This window comes from Agelaius tricolor, unplaced genomic scaffold (genome assembly GCF_023055355.1).
Source record: "Agelaius tricolor isolate 1412-34295 unplaced genomic scaffold, bAgeTri1.0.p SCAF_33, whole genome shotgun sequence".
NCBI classification, from domain to species: Eukaryota; Metazoa; Chordata; class Aves; order Passeriformes; family Icteridae; genus Agelaius; species Agelaius tricolor.
The window spans coordinates 4,225,542-4,245,242 of NW_027269293.1; the positions used below are offsets into that span (position 1 = coordinate 4,225,542).

The following is a 19,701-nucleotide window of genomic DNA, read 5'->3' on the forward strand; positions in this document are numbered from 1 at the left end:
ATGCTCTAAAAAGGCAGACCCAAGAAGGGACCACATAAAATCGTTCCTGGAATATGTAGACTAGTTTATGGATATTCATAAGGGTCTATGAATATGCAACAGGTTGATGTAAGGAAAAAGGTATTTAAGGGGTATCCCCCAATATGCCTGTAATAACCTTTGCTCCATGGGCCTTGTCTCCCATTGTCCTTGATTAAACTTCTGAAATTTTCACAGGAGAGTGAAGGTGTTTTTCACAGGCTGAAAACCCTTCCTTTATTAAACTTCTGAAATTTTCACAGGAGAGTGAAGGTGTTTTTCACACCACACAAAAGGCCCTTCTGCCTCTCTTTGCTGAGCTTGCCATGCTGATTGTGGTGTGTGTGGATTTTCCTGCCTTGCCTGAATGCTCACCCAAACAGCTTTGCCACAGGAGATGCTCCCTGGGGAACTATAGGAATGTGCCCCCTGTTGACAGAGTGACCAAACTCCCCTTAAAAAGGAAAGAAGCCCAGAAGTTTCTCTCCTCTATTAGGTGAAAAGACACCTATAGGACCTGGGGGACTTCACCTCAAACTTAAGGATAGCTAATTGCACAGGAGCCAAAAAGTCCTGCTTGGGCAATTTAGAAAAAGAGGAGAACAAAGAAACCAATGCCTTTTGTGAGGTGTTTTACCAAAGGCAAAGGGCCTCTGGCACCTAGCTCGGTTCTTCTCTGTAAAGAGTTTTGTTATTTTGCCTTTTATTAAAATCTTTTGGTTTCCAACACCACCACAGAAGCCATCCTACTGATTTTATGCCTTCTAAAGTAGCTGAGCTATCTTGGGTTTGAAATAGATCTCCAAGAGCTGATGAGACTCAAGGAGACCCCTATTTCAGGGAACAGGTATCAGCCACCACCCTCTAAACCAACACTTTTTGTTTCCAACATTACCACAGAACCATCCTAGTGATTTTATACCTTCTAAGATAGCTGAGCTATTTTTCAGGGATATCCCACATTTCAAGGAACAGGTAACAGCCACCACCCTCTAAATACTTCTTGTTTCCAAATCCTGTTGATTTTATACTTTCTAAGGTAGCTGAGCTATCTTGAATGTTAAACAGATCTCCAAGAGCTGATGAGACTCGAGGAGACCCCTATTTCAGGGAACAGGGAACAGCCACCACCCTCTAAACCAACACTTTTTGTTTCCAACACTACCAAAAATCCTGTTGATTTTATGCCTTCTAAGGTAGCTGAGCTACCTTGAGTGTGATATAGATCTGCAAGAGCTTATGAGACCTGGCTTGAGGAGACCCCTATTTCAGGGATATCCCATATTTCAGAGAACAGGTAACACCCACCACCCTCTAAACACTTTTTGTTTCCAACACTGCCACAGAAGCCATCCTGCTGATTTTATGCCTTCTAAGGCAGCTGAGCTACCTTGGGTGTGAAATAAATCTGCAAGAGCTTATGAGACCTAGCTCGAGGAGACCCCTATTTCAAGGAACAGGTAACACCCACCACCCTCTAAACCAACACTTTTTGTTTCCAACACTACCAAAAATCCTGTTGATTTTATGCCTTCTAAGGTAGCTGAGCTACCTTGGGTGTGAAATAAATCTGCAAGAGCTTATGAGACCTAGCTCGAGGAGACCCCTATTTCAAGGAACAGGTAACACCCACCACCCTCTAAACCCACACTTTTTGTTTCCAACACTACCACAGAAGCCATTCTGTTGATTTTATACCTTCGAAGGTAGCTGAGCTATTTTTCAGGGATATCCCACATTTCAAGGAACAGGTTACAGCCACCACCCAGGCTGCACTCCTCACTCCCAGAGCTCTCCCAAAGCCCAGCTGGTGGCCTTACCATGGAGTTGATGTTGAGGGGTGACCCCGAGGGCTGTGTGAAGAGCCCGGCCAGCGAGGGCAGGGCTTTGCGTTTCGGGGAGACGGCGCCGTTGCCGCTGGCACTGCCCGGGTTCGATCTCTTCCGCCGGCCCCGCTTCTTCCCGTCCTGCCCGTGGGCCTGGCAGCTGCCGGCCACGGGGCTGTGCTTGCTGCAAGGGGATTGTTTTACATGTCCTGTATTAGGAGAGATTGTAAAGATGATTCTCCTCTTGGCCTCGTTCTCGGGATCTGAAAAGGCTGCATCACACTGCGGGTCCCCCTTTGTTGCTTCGGCAAAGATCTTCTGAGCCTCTGCACTCTGCAGTCCCCCTGCCAGGCTCTGGGCCGGGCCACCTAAGCGGGGGCTCGAGTGCTGCTGAGCAGGGGAGTTCTGCCCAGAGTTCCTCATCATTAGCAAAGGATGTTGTGGAGTGGAACTCCGAGACCCTACAGAGTTAAAGAGACTCCCAGAGTCGTCCAGAGCTGCCTGATCAACACTATGGTTAAGATGGGCTGGGCTGTTTGTAAGATTTCCATTGACTGCCACGGAGCCAGAAGAGTAAGAAAAACCTGTTGAGAGGGAAAGTATAGATCATTGCTGGGGTTGAGCAAGAGAGGTCACTGAGAACAGGGCTGGGAGGGCCAGGAGGGATTCCAGCTCTGCCTGGATGACAGCCAGTGGCCCTGGATTACATGGAAAACACAGGGCTGCTTTTCCACGTGGCTCTCTGGGTGCTGAGGTGCCAGCTGGGGGTTAGGGACTTCCACTGCTCTCTTGCCAGTTCAGGAAAATTCACCTGATATATGGAGGTACCCACAGAACACGTGCTCCTCCCAGTTTTACATGGAATTTGAGTTTAGCTTTGTTTGAACTATTACCCCTCTTTAAATCAGGGCTCCTCTACTCTCAACTCCTTCCTTTCATCAAGGAGATGGATGGCCAGACTCAGTCCTTCCCTTCCCCAAAAAGAGAAGGACTTTGCCATCCACACAGCCCAACCTCCTCCAAATTCAGCAAAAGGCTGGCACTTAGGGAGTGACAGGGGACCTTCAAAGACATAGTGGCAGAAAAATTCCACAAGGGAGGAATCTTGGGAAGGGAATCCAGTGTTTGTCAGGGGTATCAGAAATGGGTTTAGGACTTTAGGATGGCCTGGGCTCTCTAAATGAAAAGGGCAGAAGGGAACAACATGGTAATGGTTTACAACAAGTTTTTTTTAAATACTTCATTTGCTTTATAGATAAATGCAGGCAAGCCCTTTGCAAAACAGATACTGAAACAACCCAAGCCCCTGGGGGTGGTAAACACTGAGAACAAAAGCACTCTTTGGTGAGGGATCAGCTGTAGAACCTACTTTTCCTGGCCCATAACATTGCCAGGGTAGCTAAAGACCATGATTTCCACGGATGAGTGAGTCAGAAGCAATGTCTGCACCTAAAGGGATCCCCAGCCTCTCCCAGTTGAGCTTTTCCCACCCAGGTTGTTGTGCCTTTACAGCTGCTCACGAGGCACCTCCATAACCTGCCCCAAAAAATTCATTCTGCTATTTAAAGACCCTGTAAAATAAAACTTTTAGAGCTGGATCACCAGCTCAGGACACAGCTGTGTCACCAGCTGCAGACACTCTGCAGGTTTGCCTGCACTATAAATCAGTGGGAATCTCTGGATCCCCACAGAACTCACAGAAGCAATTGTTTATTTACAAGTAAAGGCACATCAATCCAACCCTTTGTGTTAGATGCACATCACAGCATCATCCATGAGTTTCTGCTCCCACCCACAGTTATCCAGCCCTCCAGGGCCTGCAGCACCTGGCCAGAAGTGCTTGGAAAACTCAGCTGGGTGCATTTGGGTGCTGCCCCAAGACAGGAGCAGCTGAGCACAGGTGAGGCTGTTACCTGAGGTAGCCAAAGCCAGAGGCTTGTTTCCAGCAGCATTGCTTATGCCATTATGAGAACTAGCACCAATCTGCTTTTCAAGTGTTGATGAGTCTCTGCTCTGGTGAACTGGGCTGGGTGTGCTTCTCTGGGGAGAGAAAAAGGCATTTCAGGAAACAGCATCAGAACTCTCCAGCTTCAACCAAACTCACATGCATTAGTACATCTGTACAGCTGCCTGGGAAGTGACTCTGCTTCCTGTGTGCCCCAGATTCAGCTTGTTTTGAGAAAAACATGGATCAGCACGTTATGGCCCCAAAGTAGTGATTGATTATGCTGCAGTGGTATCTCACACACAGCAGGCACCATGCAGACAGAGAGGCTCCTCATCCCAGGATATTCAGCCTCAGGACAGCTCTGCCAGGAGCAGGAATGGCTCAACCCACTGCTGCAGCAGGGAGGAGACTGATGGTTGTATCCTGTCCCCAGCCTGTGCTCACAAAACTCCCAAAACAACCCAAAGGGAACATGAAGTGCATCAGGCCATGTTCTCTGGGATATTCTCTGTCAAAAGGCAGCCTGAACAAACAGGGAGGTGCCACCCAGGGCTGGCACTGCCCTGAGGACACCCAGAGCTGAGCAGACTCTGGTTCTGCTAAAGCCAGAAGTCTTCAGCTGGAAAAATGCAATGGGTTCAATTCTGTGAACCAGCTCTGGCTTTCCCAAAATGGGAGTGAAAGACAAGCCATGGATGGATTCTAACTCAGAGCTCTCAGCAAAAGCAGCAAATGCTTCTCAGCTCTCTGCTGCTGCACTTCTGTGACAAAGGCTGTGAGAAACTGGACCAGGCCTTTTGGAACTGCTCCTCCTCTCAGAGAGGCAGGGACTTGTCACATCTCAAAAAGAAATGGCCCCAGCTTTCTGCAACAGAGCAGCCACTCCCATGGGAGGTATCCCAGCCCCAAGGGGCTGCTCAAGCTCACCCTGCACACAGCAGAAGAATTCTCCCCCAGAAAGTTCCTGCAGAAAGCAGGGCTAAGAACAAATGGACACATGCATTTCTCTTCTTCCACTGCCACAAACCCTCAGGCTTTTCACCCAGACACACATTCCAGACTAGGCTCCCCTGAGGCATTCACTTTACTCTCCTTCCTGGCTGAACCTCCCTCCACCACCCCACAGAGAAAGGACAGGAAAAATCTACAGCATCCAAGAGGATCATCCCCCAACAGCCACCCCTGAGGAGCAGCCCATGGAGGATCCTGGGGCACAGCACCCCATTCCTGCCCCCTGGGATTTGAATTTGATTTAGGGATGGAAAGTGTTGACAATCCCTTACTCACCACCTTCTCAACACGGCTAGGTAGGACTACGCTGGCCAGAGGGATACTAACAGGGAGTTTATTGGGCTGCACTGTGCTCAGAGGAATACTGATAGGGAGGCTGGTGATAGTTTCTCCATTACTCACAGAACTTCTCTCTCTCAAAACCTGGAAAATCAAAAGAGAAAGCAAAGTTCTTACACAGGATATTGGAAAGGTTTGTAAATGATAACCTGCTTGTTTCTAGGTGTGTGTCATTCCCCCATCCCTTTTTTTTTAAAAGAATTTTTTAAGGGATGACTACACCAGACAGGGAGCAGCTTGGGGCTCCTGGGACAGCAACATCCACAGCACAGAAATTTTCCCATTTGAATGGGTAAATTAAGGCCACTGCTGGCCCCCAGCACCAGGAAAAGGAAGCCTTAGGCAAGCTCATTTCCCTGTGTTTGGGTTAGAGCTCTGTGAAAAGCACTCAGATGTCAGATTTTGTATCTTGAGGCCCTCTGGAGCAGCCAGATGCATTTCCATGGCAACCTGCTACTGCAGGGCACCTGCTGCTCTGTGAGCCCCAATATGCTCCATGGCTGCACCAATTACATGGACCATCTTTTCTACTCTTTATTTTTATAACTATGAAAGAGCCTTCTTGCCCAGTTCAAGCAGACACATGCAGGATCAAACAGTGTTCCCACTGCATTACTGGAGCTCAGAAAGAAGCACATCTTTCTCTGCCTCTGACCAGCTCTGATTTATTGCATCACACCCACTGTATTTTGTATTATTTCCCATTCCAAGCTGGCCACAGAAAGCAGCATTCTTGCATTTTCCAGCCTGGCCAACCCTACATTTCCCAGGCCATTCCTGCATTTTCCAGCCTGGCCAACCCTGCATTTCCCAGGCCATTCCTGCATTTTCCAGCCTGCCCATTCCTGCATTTTCCCAGGCCATTCCTGCATTTTCCAGCCTGGCCAAGCCTGCATTTTCCAGGCCATTCCTGCATTGTCCAACCTGCCCATTCCTGCATTTCCCAGGCCATTCCTGTGTTTTCCAGCCTGGCTCACCCTGCATTTCCCAGGCAATTCCTGCATTATCCAGGCCATTCCTGCATTTTCCAGCCTGCCCATTCCTGCATTTTCCCAGGCAATTCCTGCATTTTCCAGCCTGGCCAAGCCTGCATTTTCCAGGCCATTCCTGCATTTCCAACCTGCCCATTCCTGCATTTCCCAGGCCAGTCCTGCATTTTCCAGGCCAGTCCTGCATTTCCAACCTGCCCATTCCTGCATTTTCCAGGCCATTCCTGCATTTTCCAGCCTGGCCAACCCTGCATTTCCCAGGCCATTCCTGCATTTCCCAGGCCATTGCTGTGTTTTCCAGCTGCCCTTTGCTGCCCCAGGATCAGCCCAGAGCAGCAGCAGATCCTTTACCTTCTCTCCTGCACTGGGTAAGGCCGCGGGGGAGGAGGGCCGAGTTTCCTGAGGACTCAGCTTTATGCCATTTGCAATTCCAGGGCTTGGATATGTAAGGCCATTCTCTTTGACATGCTCAGCTCTGGAACAGAGATGTACAATTGTCAGGATGCAAAAGCCAGTGACAAGGAATTCCTGTACCACACTCAATTCCTGTCCCACCTTTTTACCCCATTAGCTCTCACTGCTCGTTTTCATGAAACAAAACTTTTTAAAACAGATAAACCTCCAGTTTGAAAAATACTTTTTCCCAATCTAAATTACCAGTGCTACTAACACTACCTGTTGCAGTAAGGTAGAAAAATTATTAAGAAAGGTCTGCTCTCCTGGAATCAGTGGCAAAGCCAGCACTTTGCAAGTTCCCATGTGAAAGCAATCCTGGTGTGAGCATTTTGTTAACATAACAATCTCCTCCTGGGTGACAAACAACCAGAACCTGTATAAACTGTTTTTAGATAGAAAAATGAAAACTATCTCTCACAAACAACTTTCCCTGTGTGTACACACCAGGGGTTTGAATGACCAATACAGGGTAACAACTTGTTATTAACTAATAATAATTGGCAAGAAAACTACTAACTCCAAATGGAGTCACATGAGGCCTGTATAAAACTGTATAAAAATGAATTATGTGAATAAATAAGTGTAAGAGCCTAAATGAGAGATGTGGGACTCCAGGCAGCTCTCCAAAATGCAGTTTATTGTATCTAAGATGTTTCAGCAGTCCAGGGTGGTGGGTGACAGAGCTGTGCCCACAGCTGTGAGCTCCAGCTGCAGGCAGGCCTGGAGACCCTTTGGTTTTGGTTCCATTGCATTAGAGACTTTTCTTTTGGTTACAATGCATTCTAGACTTTGCTGAGCATCTTAATACAGCAGAACCAATCTATACCTTAACTATTATCTATAGCCTATCATAACTACTATAATTACCATATTCATGTTACTGTTCTCCAATCAGTTAAAGTCAGTACATTACAGTTTAATCTAGAAGTTGTTTTTCAGTTTTCTTGCAGTGGAAAATTCTGAGACTTTTTTTCTACTTGCAACTTTGCTGCCTTGTTTGCCTGTGCTGTCTTTCTGCTTGGTAAAAACATCTTCTTGTTTGGGGTGGGTTTATCCTTTGCTCTAAGCCATAAAAACCCCTTCTAACTAACACACCCTTTGCCTCCTTGGTTATCCAGTAAGACTGGCTCAGCAATTCTTTTCTTCAATATCAAAACTTGCTTTCATTTCTATTCCTTCACCGGACTCTCCATTCAAAAATCTTTCTGCTAAGCATCTGTGAGACTTTCTTGTCAAACTTTCATCCTTCCCAACAAATAAGGGGCTTTTTCCACCATGAAGAAAATGGAATCCATGTGATTTATTCTGCTATCTACCCTCCCTCCCCACCTCTCTCTCACCTCTGGATCTCACTAGCTGTGGCTTTTCCATTGACTCCGTGGTCCTGATTCAAGTGTCGGCGCAGGGCGATTTTAGCAGGGGAGAACCTGGTGTAATCAGGGAGGGCCAGGCTGGTCACCTTGTCTGCCTTCTGCCTGCTGCTGTGGTTGGGGGTGCAGGGCACAATGTCTTGGTCCAGGTGGCAGTTGGGGTACTGGGGGGTGTTCTGCTTGGACGAGGGCCGGCTGAAGGCGTGCTGCAGCTCGTAGGGGGTGGCGTGGCCGTTCATGGACAGCTCGGGGCTCATGCCATTGATGTGGGGCATGGGGAACTTGGAGCACTCCAGTTCCAGCTGGAACCTGCCCTGCTCAGCCTCGGGGTCACGGCTCAGGTGGCTTTTGCTGTGCAGCTGCACTGGCAGGGGCTCCTCTGAGGGTGTGTAGGACTTGAGCTGCAGCAGCTCCTGCTGCCGCTGACTCTTCTCGAGTTCCACGATGCTGATCTTTAAATGAAGAGGAAAACAAAAATGAAAGACTACACTTAATAATTCTATTATTAAGTGTATAAATTCTATTATTTAATTATTAAGTAAATAAATTAATAATAATGAATAATAATAGTAATTCTATTATTAAGTGTATAAATTCTATTATTTAATTATTAAGTAAATAAATTAATAATTCTATTATTAATAATAATAATTAATAATAATTCTATTATTAAGTGTATAAATTCTATTATTTTATTATTAAGTAAATAAATTAATACTTCTATTGTTAATAATAATGAATAATGATAGTAATTATATTATTAAGTGTATAAATTCTATTATTCTATTATTAAGTGTATACATTTGTAATTATATTAATAATAATTAATAATAATTCTATTATTAAGTGTATAAATTCTATTATTCAATTATTAAGTGTATACATTTGTAATTATATTAATAATAATAATTAATAATAATAATTCTATTATTAAGTGTATAATTCTATTATTTAATTATTAAGTAAATAAATTAATAATTCTATTATTAATAATAATGAATAATAATAGTAATTATATTATTAAGTGTATACATTCTATTATTTAATTATTAAGTAAATAAATTAATAATTCTATTATTAATAATATTGAATAGTAATTATATTATTAAGTGTATAAATTCTATTATTCTATTATTAAGTGTATACATTTGTAATTATATTATTAATAATAATGAATAATAATAATTCTATTATTAAGTGTATAAATTCTATTATTTTATTATTAAGTAAATAAATTCATAATTCTATTATTAATAATGAATAATAATAGTAATTATATTTTTAAGTGTATAAATTCTATTATTTAATTATTAAGTGTATACATTTGTAATTCTATTATTAATAATAATGAATAATAATAGTAATTCTATTATTAAGTGTATAAATTCTATTATTTCATTATTAAGTAAAAAAATTAATAATTCTATTATTAATAATAATGAATAATAATAGTAATTATATTTTTAAGTGTATAAATTCTATTATTCTATTATTAAGTGTATACATTTGTAATTATATTATTAATAATAATTAATAATAATAATTCTATTATTAAGTGTATAAATTCTATTATTTAATTATTAAGTAAATAAATTAATAATTCTATTATTAATAATAATGAATAATAATAGTAATTCTATTATTAAGTGTATAAATTCTATTATTTTATTATTAAGTAAATAAATTAATAATTCTATTGTTAATAATAATGAATAATAATAGTAATTCTATTATTAAGTGTATAAATTCTATTATTCTATTATTAAGTGTATACATTTGTCATTATATTATTAATAATAATGATTAATAATAATAATTCTATTATTAAGTATATAAATTCTATTATTTTATCAAAACTCCACATTATGGAGTTTTGCTTCCAAATTCTTCTAAGTAAAAGTGTCTCTGCTTCTGGGAACAACGCAAAACAAGGGACTCGAAATTTGAGAGAAAATTTCTGCTCTGAGCTTAAGACTAAAAGGCCCAAGTGAAGGGAGTGGTTCAGAGACCCTGAGAAAGAACACTTCAGATCTTAAAACCAAATGGAAAATATCTCCAGCTTACAGAGAGACTGTGGGTACCTCTGCATCCAGCAAAAGGCTGGAATAGCTCTGGAGCCAATCTCACACAAAGGAGTTCAATTTCTTGTCACTATGAGAAATGTCACTCTGGGGGAAATGATTCCCACCCTGTCCCTGGAAGTGTCCAAGGCCAGGTTGGATGGGCTTGGAGGAACCTGGAATGGTGGAAGGTGTCCCTGCACATGGCAGGGGTGGAATGAGATGAGCTTTAAGGTCTCTTCCAAGCCAAACCAGTCTGGGATTCTGTGATTTCTGAGTTGAGACATCAGAGCACATATGAAAATCATCAGCTTGTGATTTTTAATTTTATGTAATGATGAACCATGAGTCCTCCTTCCACAGCATCACCAAGGAATCAGGTCATGGTACCTCCTGCTTTTACAAGTTATCCACATGCTTATTTACTAAAATCCTCTAATAGAAAGCTCAATCTCTGGGGCAATAAAAAAAGAATAAACAAAAAAGCAGCACCTGGCTCATCCTTTCCCACCATATTTAGTGTAACACCCATAACTGGCCTATTGCCCAAGAGCTACCCCAAGCTGGTGACTCTGCATTTGTTTCTTGCTCTCTACCTGCAGTTCCAAACAGTGCTTCTGCTTCTCAGAAATCTGATTCTTCAAGGCCTGCTTCTCTTTCAGCAAGTTCTCCAGTGACAGCGTTGACCAATCCAGCTTCAGCTCTTCACAGCGAGCCTTCAGCTGCAGGGACACACAGGGACAGGGACAAAGAGGTCAGAACAGGGACAGGGACAAAGAGGCCAGAACAGAGCTCTCACCCTGCACACCTGGGCTCCCAGCTAAAGCAGGAACTTTGCACTGAATGTGCAAAAAGCCCTTAACTCATTGAAAACTCCTCCCAGTTTCATGCTAGGGAGTGTGGCACTTTCTAAAACAGTGTTATCACCCACCCTCAGTGCTTCCACATCCAGATATTCCCCTCATCTACCTCCTGAGGAGGCTCAGCCTGGAGCAAAGGGGGCTCAGGGGACCCTTGTGGCTCTGCACAGCTCCTGACAGGAGGGGACAGCCAGGGGGGCAGGCTGTGCTCCAGGGAACAGGGACAGGAGCAGAGGGAACGGCCTCAGGCTGGGCCAGGGCAGGTTTAGGTGGGTAAAATTTCCTCACTGAAGGGTGGTCAGGAACTGGCACAGGTTGCCAGAGCAGTACCCACCCCTGGCAGTGCTCAAACAACAAGAGGCTGTGACACTTGAGGAGCTGGTGTTTTGGTGCCCATGGTGCTGCTCCTTGATGGTTGGACCCCAAGATCTTACAGGTCTTTTCCCACATTACCAGTTCCATGATTCTCGAAGTTTGAGTTACCAAGATGAGCACCACAGAGCAAGCACAAACTCCCTGCCCAGCCAGACCCAGACCCAGTGACATCCAGAGCTGTTTGGGGACACAGCTGAGCCAGCTGCCACCTCAGGATCTGCTATGGGGTCAATCAAAGGTGAAAAAGGACTCCTGCAGGTTTCCCCCTTCATCCCTGAGCAGCTGGGTGATGTTTCACCCCCAGCTTGTGCCCTGTCCTCAGCCCAAGGGCAGCATCCCCTGGACCCACCAGCTGCAAGCTCTGGTTCCTGAGTTCACTGTTGTCCTTCTCCAGCTGTTTTGTCTGTTCTTTCAGCTGCTGGTTGTGAGCAGAGATTTCCTTCTGAGCCTGGATCAGGTCGTTGTACGTCAGAGCTTTAACTCCCAGCTGAAAGGTGAAGGGTGAGATCAGTCCCTGAGGCCCTGACACCCTCATTCCTGGGGTCCTGACACCCTCATTCCTGGGGTCCTGACACCCTCATTCCCGGGGTCCTGACACCCTCATTCCCGGGGTCCTGACACCCTCATTCCTGGGGTCCTGACACCCTCATTCCTGGGGTCCTGACACCCTCATTCCCAGGGTCCTGACACCCTCATTCCTGAGGCCCTGACACCCTCATTCCCAGGGTCCTGACACCCTCATTCCTGGGGTCCTGACACCCTCATTCCTGGGGTCCTGACACCCTCATTCCTGGTGACTGTCCCATTCCCAAGGGACACTGAGGAGATCTGCAGCTCTCAGGACCACTCCCAGCATTCCCCAAAGCACTTTGTGGCTGCTGGGGGATAACAAGGAGGGACTCAAGGACCTTGGAGCTGCTGTTCCACCCCTTCACCTGTAAAACTGGCATTTAGACTTTGCCAGCCAGCAGAACTGTCTGTGGGCAGCCCCCACATTTCCCTCCTGTGCTCCTGAGCTGGGTTGGCAGCACAGAGTCTTGTTTGAGCAGCAGAGGGTGAATCCTCCACCAAACACCAGCTGGCTGTGAGTTGTCCCCTTCCTTGGGCAGCGGGCACACAACAATTCCAACAACAAACAGAAAACTTCACCAGAGAGTGACACACACATTGCACCTTTCTGAGCCTGATCTGCTGCAAAGCAGGGGCTGAAGAGCTGAGACTGCTCTGCTCTCACTTAGCTGGACCAGAAAAGTTTGCAAGCAGCTGATTCAGACACATTCCCCCAGCACAGAGGTACCTCATCGAGCTTCTGCTGGAACAGACGTTTGATTTCCTCCTTCTGGGCCTGGCAGTGGGTGAACAACTGCTGGGCTGTCCCCAGCAGCTGAGCATTCTTCTCCTGGAACAGGGAAAAAACACACTTGGAGCACCAGCTGCAGCATGGGCCATCTCAAGGAGGTTTGTGGAGCACTTTAGGAGAGAACCTGGATGCAGGAGAGCTCATCCAGCCCTGCCCCAGCCTCCTGAGAACCTGGATTTGTTGGGTGTGATACTGGTGGGGTTAAGTCAGCTGTAAAGAGTCTTTAAGTAGTAAATTTCTGACTAAATTTAGGTAGGTTTTAGGTAGTAAAGAGCTTTTAAGCAGTAAATTTCTGACTAAATTTAAGCAGGTTTTTCATCCTGTATGGTAAAATATAATCAAGACAGTCTTAGAAACTCATTTTTATCTTCCCAGTGCATCATGAAGCAGCAGCAATAATCACATCCCACAGAGCAGAAATAGAACTGGAAAAGATTATCTGCATGAAATCTGCTCCCAAACAGAGAACTGGCTCTAAATCCCCAGAGCCCCAGCTCAGAGTTTCCCTGTGCAATGGAAGAGATGCAGTAAATGAAGATACACTGGGGGGGAGGCAGGAACAAAGTCCTAAATAAGCCAAACCAGTTTTCCTACTTGTGCCACCATTATATATATATAAAATATTATAGATATATAATTATATAAATATATAAAAATTAATATTAATATATTTATATATAATTATATAATATTTAATTGTATATAAATATATATAATATTATATGTAATATTATGTTTTTTATATTTATATATATGTATATATATACTTTTATATTATATACTTATGCCACCATTATTTCAGCAGGTCACCTGAGCCACTCACTGCAATTTCCTGCCCTGAACATTCCTTAACCAGGCCCCTGCTCCCTCAATCCATGGCCATGCACAGCAAAGAGCAGGACAGGCCAGGCTGAAGAGCCTCATTTACCCAGCCCCAAATGCAGGATTAGTGCAGCTTTGGGATTATCCTGCTCTCCACCTTGTGCTGCTGAGGCCAAGCAGGGATTGCACAGACTGAGCCACTGCTCCAGGAAAAGTGGGGAACAGGGGCAAAAAGCACCTTAATCCTTTCCAACCTGAATAATTCCATGGCTGATATTCTAAGCAAGGAAGCAGCAGTGCTGGAAATTCCCCACATGCAGGAACACACAGACCTGGCTGGGGAAAAGTCCCTGCAATGCTAAAGGGGCTGCTCTGGGGGATGCTGGAAAATCAGTTTTGTTTTCAACATGAGGCATTTCCTTCAGCCTTCCCAGGCACTGCAGGGGCTGACAGCTCCATCTAAGGGCACTCTGGGAAGCAGCAGCTGATTTCAAAATCATTGTTAGAGAGGGATTTTTATTGTACTTGAAAACCTTCCTGTAAGAGGGAGTTACTGAACAGACCATACCCAGCCCCTCACCCAGCCAAGTTCTGCCTCTGTCAGGTTTAATTTACCATGTAACACTCCATAAAAAAATATTTTCATACTGAATTCCTCATTTTAACGTTTAAAAGTGTGGAGCAGCTGTTGGACAGCAGCACCAAGTGATGACTTTTCCACACCCCTGATTCATTCTCTGTGCAGGGCACAACCCTTGCACACCATCATTTCATTTGTGCACGAGACAAGTGCACTTCATGCTGACTTTCCTGACAAGTGCAGAACAAGCAGAAAAATCTGCTGCTTAAGGAGAAAGATGAAAGTTCTAAGTGCTGATTGACTGTGAAAGCAAATGGAAATCACCACAGAAAAAGAGGTTTCCATGAACACCAGAGCAGCACCAACCACTTCTCAGGAAGGAACGGGGTGGCAAAAGTTAATTTCTCTCCTCTGGAGAGTTCCCAATGTGGAAAACACGAGACAAAAGCCCTGTGGCTTTTTTCTGACACTCTCACAAAGACTACAGAGTAAGGAAAGCTTCCACAGGGAATGCCAAAAGCTGGACCTGGACAGAATTCCAGACTGCTTTGGGTTGGGAGGGACCTCAAAGCTCATCCAGTGCCACCTTTACCATGGCAGGGACACCTTCCACTGTCCCAGGCTGCTCCCAGCCCTGTCCAGCCTGGCCTTGGGCACTGCCAGGGATGCAGGGGCAGCCCCAGCTGCTCTTGGAAACCCATTCCAGGGATGGATTCCACAATTCCTAATTCCCAAGATCCCATCCAGCCCTGCCCTCTGGCAGTGGGAGCCATTGCCTGGCTCCTGTCCCTCCAGGCCTTGTCCCCAGCCCCTGTCCAGCTCTCCTGGAGCCCCTTCAGGCCCTGGAAGGTTTTAAGTGGAAGTTCAAGCTTAATTCTGAGAATTATGGGGAAAGCTCCTCCACAGCAGCAGCAGAACAGACTCATCAGGGCTAATTGATAAGCAATGAAATCATTGATCACTGAGACAAAGCAAGACAAGGAGGAGTTCAGGCAGGAGATCTCCTCCCTCTGCTGGTGGCTCCATGGCAGACAAACACCCCAGTGCACAGCCCCTGGACCCTCTTTGCCTTTCCACCTTTCCCAGTCCATGATTTGGGACATTTACACTTTGCCCATCAGTGCAATCCAACCCATTCTGATATCAATGCCAAGGATGCTGTGCTAAATCCCCACAAGCAGTGATGACACTTTGGGTTTCTTAATCCAACTGCAATGGTTCTTTAATCCATAATTCTATGGACTGTGGTTCATAAAATCCTGGAATTGGTTTGGGTTGGGAGAGACCATCCCTGGCAGTGCCCAAGGCCAGGCTGGGCAGGGCTGGGAGCAGCCTGGGACAGTGGGAGGTGTCCCTGCCATGGCAGGGGTGGCACTGGATGGGCTTTGAGGTCTCTCCCAACCCAAACCCTTACAGGATCCTCTGATTCTAAGTCAGCACTGTCAGGGAACAGGGGAGGTGCAGCTCTCCCATTTTTCTGTGATTTAAACACAAAAAAAAAGAGTTTAGCAACAAAAACCCCCTGGCAGTAGCTCATCCTAAGCAGGACTGGTGTAAATGCACACAATTCCCATCTCCAGCACTTTCCCCACATCCAAGGAACTTCAGAGTCTGGTAGTTTTGTTTAGAAATGTGAACAAGTGAGACCCACCTTTTCCTGCTCCAGTAACTGTTGCAGGCTTGCTTTGTACTGAGGAGTTTTCATGTATGCCATGAACTGCATGTACTGGATCTTAAATGAGTCTGCAAAATAAATCAGATGTGGAATTTCAGGTAAATGCCATGCCCCTGTTTGCCCCCATTTCCCCTCTGGCCACCTCTTCTCATTTATCTCTACCTTGCTTTTGAAATGGACCCAAAGTCAGAATAAGCAATTAAAAATGGAAATAAAGTAATAAATAGAAAAAAAAAATGAAATAAATCAGATGAGGAATTTCAGCAAGGTAAATGCCATGCTGTCCCCAGTTTGTCCCCAGTTTCCCCCTGGCCACCTCTCCTCACTTGTCTGTCTCCTCACTTTCAATTTGGACTCAAAGTCAGGCTTAGCCATTAAAAATGGAAATAAAATAAGTAGATAAAAATAAATCAGATGTGGAATTTCAGCAGGATAAATGCCATGCCCCTGTTTGCCCCCATTTCCTCCCTGGCCACCTCTCCTCATTTGTCTCTCCCTTGCTTTTGATTTGGACTAAAATCAGACCAAGCCATTAAAAATGGAAATAAAATCATAAATACAAATAAATAGATAAAATAAATCAGATGAGGAATTTCAGCAGGGGTAAATGCCATGCCCCTGTTTGCCCCCATTTCCTCCCTGGCCACCTCTTCTCACTTGTCTCTCCCTTGCTTTTGATTTGGGGTTGAAATCCATTGAGGATGGAAAATGGAAGATGGAAATAAAATAATGAATAAAAATAAAATAGATAAAATAAAAATAAATCAGATGAGGGATTTTAGCAGGGGTAAATGCCTCTGTCCACCCTATCTCCCCCTGGCCAGTTGTCTCCTCACTTCTCTCCCTTGTTTTTGATTTGGACTCTAAGTCAGACAAAGCCACTGAGGATGGATTTAGGAACATGCTGAAAATGCCTCTCCTGTAACAAAAGGAACTCTTGGATCCATCAGGTCCCATGGAAACCATGACCCCATCCACCCTGCCTCAAAACATTCCACAAAATCACTGCTTTGCCACAAAATATCCCTCAAAAATCACTTTTGCCACAAAATATCCCTCAAAAATCATAATTTTGCCACAAAATATCCCTCAAAATCACTCTTTGGCCACAAAATAGCCCTCAAAATCACTCTTTGGCCAAAATAGCCCTCAAAGTCACTCGTTTGCCACAAAATATGCCTCAAAAATTATTATTATTTGCCACAAAATACTCCTCAAAGTTACTTTTGACACAAAATATCTCTGAAAAATCTCTTTTGCCACAAAATAACCCTTCAAAAAAAAAAAATCACTATTTTGCCACAAAATATCCCACAAAAATATCCCTTAAAAAAATCACTCTTTTGCCACGAAATAACCCTTCAAAAAAATCACTTTTGCCACATAATATTCATCAAAATTACTCTTTTGCCACAAAATATCCCTCAAAATTCACTGTTTTGTCACAAAATAACCCTTCAAAAAAAAATCACTATTTTGCCACAAAATATCCCACAAAAATATCCCTAAAAAAATCACTCTTTTGCCATGAAATAACCCTTCAAAAAAATCACTTTTGCCACATAATATTCATCAAAATTACTCTTTTGCCACAAAATATCCCTCAAAAATCACTCTTTTGTCACAAAATAACCCTTCAAAAAAAAAATCACTATTTTGCCACAAAATATCCCACAAAAATATCCCTAAAAAAAAATCACTCTTTTGCCATGAAATAACCCTTCAAAAAAATCACTTTTGCCACATAATATTCATCAAAATTACTCTTTTGCCACAAAATATCCCTCAAAATTCACTCTTTTGTCACAAAATAACCCTTCAAAAAAAAATCACTATTTTGCCACAAAATATCCCACAAAAATATCCCTAAAAAAAATCACTCTTTTGCCATGAAATAACCCTTCAAAAAATCACTTTTACCACATAATATTCATCAAAATTACTCTTTTGCCACAAAATATCCCTCAAAATTCACTCTTTTGTCACAAAATAACCCTTCAAAAAAAAATCACTATTTTGCTACAAAACATCCCTCAAAATCACCTTTTTGCCACAAAATATCCCAAAAAATATCCCTCAAAAAAAGATATCACTCCTTTTGCAACAAAATATCCCTCAAAAATCACTCTTTTGCCACAAAATAACCCTTCCAAAAAAAAATCACCCTTTGGCCACAAAACATCCCTCAAAATCACTTTTTTGCCACAAAATATCCCTTTAAGTGCCTCTTTCTCTCTCTTCCACCAGGACTCAGCCATGACTGGCACAAACTCAGGGAGCCCAAGGTAAGGACATGTCTGGACCCTTGGTCCCCCCCTGTGCCACATCCCCAGGGCATCCTGGGCTGGCCCCAGGCAATGCCAAAAGCCAGGAACAGCTGGGAGGGGACAGGAGGAGAAGATCAAACCAAAAAAGGCTCCAGGTTTTTCTTTCATCACCTCCTGCATTTTCCAACCACACCTTTGTGAGCTCAGCCTCTCACACAGGGCCTCGTTTATGGGCCCTGGGCTCAGCAGAGGAACTGCAATGGGGTCACCAGGATATTTTATGAAAAATCCCTTTCCCTGTTTTTCTCCTGAGAAGCTTCAGCTTCCCCATGTTTGATTCCTCTAGAATAAAACCTGGAAGTTGTTTATACAAACATGTGAATGGTTTTTAATTAATGGCTAATCACAGCTAGCTGTGTCAGACTCTGATTCTGTCATAGGTTTTTATTATTCCTCTTGTCAAGCTTTCTGACATTTCCTTTCTCTTTCTTTAGCATAGTTTAATATATCATTTTCATATTATAATGTCATATCATATGATGTAATATGATATACTATATTACATACTATGATATATGATATACTATTATATGACATAATATAACATATGACATAATAACATAATATATGACATAATATATCATATTATATCATAAAATATCATATAATATCACATAATATAATGAGATGATGGTGCTATTATATGATATCATATGATATATCATATAATGTAATAAATATAACATAATATAATATATTATAATATTATATCATATAATATTCTATCATATAATTTATATAATGTAGTATATCACGTAATGATATGTGATATAATGTGATAAAATGCGATATTATATTATATTATATTATACTATATTATGTTATGTTATATTATATTATACTATATTATGTTATGTTATATTATATTATACTATATTATACTATATTATATTATATTATACTATATTATACTATATTATACTATATTATACTATATTATACTATATTATATTATATTATATTATATTATATTATATTTTATTTTTTTAAAAATCAATTTTCCGAAAACTTGAAATTAATTCTCATTTTTCACCTTGTCTTGAAAACCCTCTCACAACACCACAACAGAGTAGTGTTCCCCAGGTTTAAGAGCATGGGTTTATTTCAAATAAAGCTATTTCTGACTAAATCCAGGCTCACTGCCTGTTGTGCCAAAGGAGAACTGAAACAATATCAGAGAATAAATGCAGAGTGAAACACCAGCTTCAGCAGGAGGGGGGACTTGTGGTGCTGCCCAAGGATGTGCCTCAGGTTCTGAGTTGTTGCTGGAATGGTTCTTGAGGTATCAAAAGTCTTTTTTCTTAGCTTCATGCTCAAAAAAGAAGTTGGGATTCTTCAGTTCTGGTTCTCAAGGCTGTTTATTTTTTTTAAACTTTTCCATTCTTTCTCTGACCTGCTGAGATCTGTCCAGCAGGTTGGGCTGTGGCACAGCCACTGCCCTTGGGGTGGTGTTAACATTTTTTACTACAAACTACCTGTACTTTATTTACAATAAATTTCCAATACCTATCACCTATGTTAGACAGTCTGTCTCTACTTTAAACCAACCCAGAAGTGTCACCATCACAGCAGAAGATGGGGGGCAAGAAGAAGGAGAAGGAGGAGAAGGAGGAGAAGGAGGAGAAGGAGGAGAAGGAGGAGAAGGAGGAGAAGGAGGAGAAGGAGGAGAAGGAGGAGAAGGAGGA

The 19,701-nt window shown here is 43.1% G+C and overlaps 1 protein-coding gene across 9 annotated transcripts in view; it reads right to left on the reverse strand.

The window, feature by feature from the left end:
* DOT1L (DOT1 like histone lysine methyltransferase) overlaps nucleotides 1-19,701 on the reverse strand; it is a 97,450-nt gene that overhangs the window by 16,468 nt on the left and 61,281 nt on the right. For 7 of the 9 annotated variants that reach the window (XR_011683146.1, XM_071451940.1, XM_071451939.1 and 4 more), the window contains 9 exons: nucleotides 15,666-15,757; nucleotides 12,550-12,651; nucleotides 11,602-11,739; nucleotides 10,614-10,739; nucleotides 7,928-8,409; nucleotides 6,483-6,606; nucleotides 5,080-5,226; nucleotides 3,758-3,884; nucleotides 1,839-2,428 (listed from right to left, as the gene is read on the reverse strand). Coding sequence is in view for 8 of the 9 variants with exons in the window: in XM_071451940.1 (XP_071308041.1) it covers nucleotides 1,839-2,428; nucleotides 3,758-3,884; nucleotides 5,080-5,226; nucleotides 6,483-6,606; nucleotides 7,928-8,409; nucleotides 10,614-10,739; nucleotides 11,602-11,739; nucleotides 12,550-12,651; nucleotides 15,666-15,757 (1,928 nt within the window). In the remaining variant the exon portion in view is untranslated. The remainder of the gene's footprint in view (nucleotides 1-1,838; nucleotides 2,429-3,757; nucleotides 3,885-5,079; nucleotides 5,227-6,482; nucleotides 6,607-7,927; nucleotides 8,410-10,613; nucleotides 10,740-11,601; nucleotides 11,740-12,549; nucleotides 12,652-15,665; nucleotides 15,758-19,701) is intronic. The other 2 variants (XM_071451938.1, XM_071451941.1) reach the window with 2 other exon arrangements.